We start from the raw sequence: 6693 nt of genomic DNA, 5'->3' as shown, positions 1-6693 counted from the left end.
AGGGTTATTTAAAAGTTTAAGAGGTTCCGACATCCAGAGGTTGCGAAACCCAGATTTGCGACAGACAAAGTTTGCGAGAACCGGAGGTAATGCAATAGTTACAACTCAAACGTTTGCGAATAAAAAGAAGATTGAATGCAGTTTGTCCTAAAGGTCCAGAAAAGAACTGGTTGATATTATAAAATTTACATAAGTCCAGCAAAATAAACTCAGTTTTGTTTAAAAAAAGAAAAAAAAATTTTTATATTTGCTTTTTAATATTTTATTGTAATTCCAAAATTTGAGGGGACACCCGAGGCATGTTACTAGAATCTCTAAGAAAAGTTTGACTTGCGTTGTCTAATTTTACTAAGTTCGAAGTTTAACTTCAATTATACAGAGGGCGGTAGTTTATAGTTTACAGACCGTGTTTAAATTCAATTTAATTGCAATGAGGTTGAATAAAAATGTTAATAGTATTGATTACTTTTCTACTTTTCAAAAAAAAAATCAAATGACGTTTTTTTAACCTTCAATTCAAAAAATAAATATTTTTGAGATTCGCCACAATCGTTTGAATTATTCATTAAAAAGAAAGAAATAATGAATCGATTAGAATATTAGCTATTTCCATTTCGTTTCATCTAACTATTTAACTTACAACATTCATCAAATATGAAGTAATTCTATTTCACAGAAATAAATATGAATGATATTAGCCGTTTTTTTCTAATGGCGCAAAAGTGAAAAACAATTTTAAGAGTTGAAAAAATTTAAAATGGCTACAAACTATAACTCTGGGGTATGTACTTTATTTTAAATACATAAGCTTTGTTAACTAGAACAGTCATCTCATTACCCTTTCATTAAACTTCATAAATCAATGTTAAAGAAAAAAAAGTTAGCATAGAATTGTTTCCATTTTAAGCTTAAACTCATCTGACGTTTTCTATCAGTGATAGTTTTATTTTTACTACAATTGCAGTTGTAATAGATACGTGTCACTCATTACTCCGCCACTACCTCTCCTTTCAGTATCTCCAAACAATATTAACTGTTTTTGACGCTAAACTATGATTTCACAACTGTCTTCTGAAGATACTGATAGCCAGTTGTCAGAGTTTTATAAGTCAACTCAATATCCACAGCTAAATAACTGACCATCATTCGTCAGCTATGTATTGAAGTTTGAAGAATCTTTCTGCCAGTCAATGTTACCAGCCTATCTTGACTTAAGAACCAAAAGAAAGTTTAACTTATGAATGTTCGTAGCTTATAGCATCTCTGATATAATATCTCTTTAATTTTAGCTCGATAACCTTAATCATGAGCACCATGAGGGAGGTAAACATTTAGTGAAAAAGACAACTACAACAAAAACAGTATTAATATATTAGTATTAATATATTATTGTTAATATTACTACTTGAAACTACAAAAAAAATTACAGTATGCTTAAAAAAAATTTAAATACATTTTAACTAGGACATTGAGTTATGACTCTCCATCATTGCCCTAATTATGAGTGTCTTATTTATCTTTGCAAACCATTGCCCTTGGATAAATATGGCATTTTCTAATTTTTTTTCCTGACATGCCAATTTAAAGAAATTATTACAGTTAGGCTTTTGAAATTATTTTAACTTTAACGCTCAGAATTATTAAAAATATTTGCTATAAATACAACTTTTCTAAAGAAATTCTAGTTCTTCTTTATCAAGTGTTATTAACAATTGCCTTGCGATACTCAATCGTTATTGCATTCCATTTGTTCGATAACTTTTAATTCATCTGTACACAATTAAGATGAAAGATGTATTTTAGTTTAAAAGCTTGGAGTTCTTTATTTGATAGGCTAGTTTCATAACTTTTATTCACAACCATATCACTTCACGTGCATTGTAACTATTCTCATTTGCACACTTCAAATACTCCCACCAGGTACTGGATGTGAATAGCGGAAAGGTTGGGGGAATTTTACGTAGTAACGCATTGGTAATTGACCATGCATAAGTGGTTGATCAGTGTAAAAATTAGACACATTTACTAAGCAGTCTATTGAAATAGTGCCCTCATTTGTATTTTACTTTCGCGACAAATATCGACAAATCAAATTACAGGTGAAAGAGATAATTATAAACAAAAATCCCCTAAGGCATGTGTTAAAAACCAAGTCATGTAATAAATTGACGGCTGTTCATGAGTCACAAAGAAATGTTCGTAGTTAACGAATCTGGATGTTATAAAATTTATGCGCTCTTGATTCACGGGCATTTGTCCGTACAGTTTTTAGGCATGGAAAAAGAATCGTAACTACGAATATTTGTCCGTAGATTGCTGTGATGAACTAATCAACCAAATGAAAACAAAGCCTTTTGACAACTATGAATTTTTTTATGCGGATCAGAATTTTCAGTGTGAAGGTTAAAAGGGGTGAAAATATTTATATTTTTATTTTTTAATTTTTATGCATGTTACATTATCATGTGAATTTGCTCCTAAAACTTTAAGTATAAGGTTTAAAAACAAATTTTTACTTCTCACTCGTGAAAAGTTAATTTTTGAAAACTAAGTACCTTTCCGTCTTTTATTTAGTTAAGCGGGAAAACAACAGCCTTGATTTGTTTTTCAAAGCAATTTACGAAGAAATGTCCGTAGTTAAGATGATTTATTCTTAGTTACCAATGTTTTATTACATAATTTTTGTTGCATGGGCAAACGTAATTTTATAACATGAACATTTGTCCGTGTTGCTAATAATTTGTCCATAGTTTATGTTTTAAAATGCGGAAATATAATTTTACGGACAAATGACCGTAATTACGCACGTAATTTGGTTTATACACAAGCACTTAATCAACTAAAGACTGTAGTGTTTTCAATAATTTTTGGGAACAGCAATATAAAGTTTAATAAAAATATATCATCGTTATTAAGATATTCAGGTTATAGGAAATGTTAGAAAAATTAACAAAATGATTTGTTAAATAAATTGGTTATAAATCTACTTTTAAAGAAGAAAAGTGCCTTAGCTGATCAACTACTGAAGCATAAATAAGAAAAGTATGCGGCTACAAAAATTTCGCTTTCAGAGAATTTTTTAACTTAGGTATAAAGTCAGCATTGATGACAATTAGAAAACATGGTTACATCACACCAAAGCAAGTCCTCTCGTTTTTCAAGGATATGGGTGAAACCTATACTCAGAAAGAAGTGGACAATTTGATATATGAACTGGATATAAAGGGTATTTTTAAATGCATCTATTTTTTGGATTGTTATTTCTAAGCTTTAAAGTTCCTTTTTTGTTTTTATTTAAACAAAAAACAAAAAAACACAAACAAAAAAAATTAATCCAGTGGAATGAAACCGTTGAAATAAAGCAATAACTTTTTATTGAGAATTTTGAACTTTTCTTTTTTTTTTTAATGAAGAAAACTTAAAAATATACGATAAAATATATTTTTATTGAAAATTTTAAACAAAAAGTCAAAATCAATTTTTTAAAAACTGACCCGTTTTAACAGAAAATATACGGTTAAAATGGGGTCATTGTTTATTACATTTAAAATAACAATTAAAATAATGTTGAATTTACATTTTACATTTTTGTGCACATAACATATTTTTTGTACATCATTTTTTTACACCCATAGCTTTACAGTGTTTGTTATTTAAGATTATTTAATTTTTTTTATTACCTCCATGTGTATTGCCTACGATTACCACGGTCGAAAAAAACCGTTTTACTTTCATCGGTTCATAAAAGGTTATTCCATCAGGTCGATAACCAAATCAAATGTTTTTTAGTTAAATCCTTTTCGCTTTTAAGCTTCTTTTAAGGTGTTTGTAAGTGGTCTACCACACACACAAAGTTTGCTTATTCAACTTTCACTACTAATAAGATAAACCTGCAAAAGTTATTTCTTTAAATTCACCACTATTATTTAGAATATTAGGACTAGAGTTAATTTTTAAATATTTTAAAGAATATTTATTCTACGTTGAACTTTACATTTAATTGTTTATACAGATAGATGGTTTTAAATTCAAAAGATAGATTTATTTACAAATTTCGATTAAAATGAGTAGCCGCTGCAAGTACTTTGAACACAGGTATAAATAATTTTTAGATCGCGATACTTTGGATTTGCGAGAATTTCTGACATTAATACAGCTGCAGTTGCAAGTTCACGATACAGAAGAAGAAGTTGTCGAAGCTTTCAAAGTAAACATGTTTGATCAGAGTATTACAGCTTTGAATGTTAAAAAAGCATTCACTGATTGGCTAAAAACTAAATGTGAATTGATATCAAACTCTAAATATTTATATATATATCTGATAAAACTTTGAATTAAATTTTCCTAACATGTAATAAATCTTAATGAATAAATAAAAAACTTATTATAAATTTTAAATGCAAAAGAATGAAAAATAAGGATTAAGAACAATTTTTTTAAACAACAAATGTTAGTTTCGGTCATATATTATTTAATGACTGCTTACTTTAAGGTATTTGACAAAGATCAAAGTGGCTTTTTGGATTGCTCTGAGCTGCGTCGTATTATGGTCAATTTAGGAGATAAATTGACTGACGACGAAGTTGATTTAGTGATTGTGCAATCTGACCTTGATGGTGACGGAAGCTGTAACTATGAAGGTATAACCTTCAGTATAAAGATTAACACAAACTAATACACAGTAAAATAGGAATGTACAGAAGCTTTACATTAGTTCGAGATTACTCTCTGACAAATTTGTGCATGTATTTGCAGATTAATTTGCAGATTATATTGTGCATGTACAAAAGTGTAATTTTATAATTGCTGTTGGAGTGTGAAGAAATATACTAAAAAGCTGCTTGCTGCGTACCCGATATTTCAGTTCGACATTTTTTAAGGATGGTTTTAACCGCACCATACAACTGATAAACTCTGGGTGGCACCAATGGAGGCCCCTAAATTCTATTTCCTGTCTTAATTATCACCAATCACAAAAGCCTCACGACGTTTTTGTGATAATCGAGAATTGTTTTTAACTTTTTAAGTTTTTAAATACCAATAAAAAAATTACTTATTACTAACTAATAAAACAATTACGTCATAAATTTGTTATTATAATTATTTATCAGCTCTAAGCTGCGACCATGTTGAAAGTTTTGTTTTTTTTTGTTTTAGAGTTTACCAGAATTTTAATGACTGAAAGGAAGTTTATTACAAGGAGCGAGAGAGAAAGGCAGGCCGCAAAAGAAGAAGAAGAAAGATTTCAAAAGGAAAGAAAAGAAAGAATTGCCCAAAATAAAGTGGTTATTGTTGAAACTGTAGAGAACGATATTGTAGGAAAAGAAAACGAAAGTATTCGTTACAAGCCAAAATAAAATAAATATAAAATACATCACGTTTCAAGAAGACAAGAACATTTTTGGATAGACCAGATCTAATTATAATGATGGAAAAAGAACCCATCAGGCATCTAGTTAAACGGAAGTTTTACTTTACGAAATATCTATTCACTCTTTTTTTTCTTTATTATTTTTATTAGTTTGTTATTGGTTTATTATTGGTTTGTTAATGAGAACTTATTTCGCTTGCAACTTTTCCGGTGCAAATTTTAATGAAAATGAAACTAGAGATGTTTTTTTTATTTGTCAAAGGGTTTTTTAATTCACAGAAAATTATATCTAACCCAACAACAATTCAAAATTACGCTGCGGGCAACTATTGTGTTAGTAAAATTACGCTGCGGGCAGCTATTGTGTTAATGAAAAGTGGTAAACTATCCGTTTTGTTCTTGAAAATTAGTGGTTAAAAAATAAAATTAGCTTAAAATAAAAGTCAGAGAAAAACATCAGCAACCAATATAAAACTGCCACAATAAGAATACAAACCGCTTTAATTGTTTAATGCTTAACATTAGTGTTTAAAAAACAATTCGTGTTTATAAATAACTTTTGTAAACTGCAGCATTAATTTTCTCTGAACCGACGCCCTCTATCTGAATTGGTTTGGAAGAAGACTAGTCTCAATGTGAAAAAAAGACGAAAAAGGAAATTTACTATCCACTATTGACAAGGTATAAAGAACCGACGAGTGTTTAACGTAAATAGTTTCTTATTTGATGGAGCTATCAATAACCTGCTGCTTTTCGCTGTAAAATGATATATATATACCTGAATATTAATTCTGAATGTTCACGATGAAAACTCATGGTAACAAAGCACTCATAAACTCAAGGTAACAAAGTATTTATAAACTCAAGGTAATTTAAAGCATTCATAAACTCAAAGTAATTTAAAGCATTCATAAACTTAAGGTTATTCAAAGCATTTATAAGCTGAAAAAAAGTGAATGCAAGATTTTTTCTGTCTTTTTACAAGACATTTTTGTTTTGTTTATTAGAGGACTAGGAAAAGTGAGAGACGTGGACTAGAAAAAGTGAAGGATTTGAATTTTACAGTTTTATCGAGTAGAAACAAGATTTGTTTTATAAATTGTTTTTATGTAAGGAATTCTTTAAACCAATGAAAAATGATAAAAATAAAAATCCACAACGATTCCATACTTTTGATTTTGCCTACAATCTTCTTTTTTTTTTTTTTATTGTAATGTATTTGTAAAATGGGATATAAAATTTTTTAAGATTGAAGTTCTAATTTTACAGCTGCTGAGCTCCAACAATTTACATATCCAAATATCCAAGTGTTTAACCCGATG

At 28.9% G+C, this 6693-nt stretch overlaps 1 protein-coding gene across 3 annotated transcripts; it reads left to right on the top strand.

Moving 5' to 3' along the window:
• The first annotated feature begins 614 nt into the window (after nt 1-614).
• Nucleotides 615-5600, top strand: LOC145186125 (uncharacterized). Of its 3 annotated transcripts, none has more exons than XM_090099048.1 (6): nt 615-781; nt 1290-1323; nt 3089-3226; nt 4113-4207; nt 4493-4640; nt 5158-5600. In XM_090099048.1, exons 1-6 carry the CDS (start codon nt 758-760, stop codon nt 5355-5357), a joined length of 639 nt encoding a protein of 212 aa, XP_089955174.1. In that variant the 5' UTR covers nt 615-757; the 3' UTR covers nt 5358-5600. The 3 variants fall into 3 exon arrangements, with proteins under 3 accessions (XP_089955174.1, XP_089955175.1, XP_089955177.1); XM_090099051.1 differs by having other exon boundaries at nt 703-781; nt 1290-1361; XM_090099049.1 differs by lacking the exon at nt 1290-1323 and having other exon boundaries at nt 643-781.
• The last annotated feature ends 1093 nt before the right edge of the window (nt 5601-6693 follow it).

Source organism: Hydra viridissima, unplaced genomic scaffold (genome assembly GCF_058129835.1).
Source record: "Hydra viridissima isolate aposymbiotic clone 2 unplaced genomic scaffold, HvirCarnegie_v1 scaffold_9, whole genome shotgun sequence".
NCBI lineage: Eukaryota > Metazoa > Cnidaria > Hydrozoa > Anthoathecata > Hydridae > Hydra > Hydra viridissima.
Note: the sequence above shows the minus strand (reverse complement) of the source record. Positions and strands in the feature narration are given on the sequence as shown.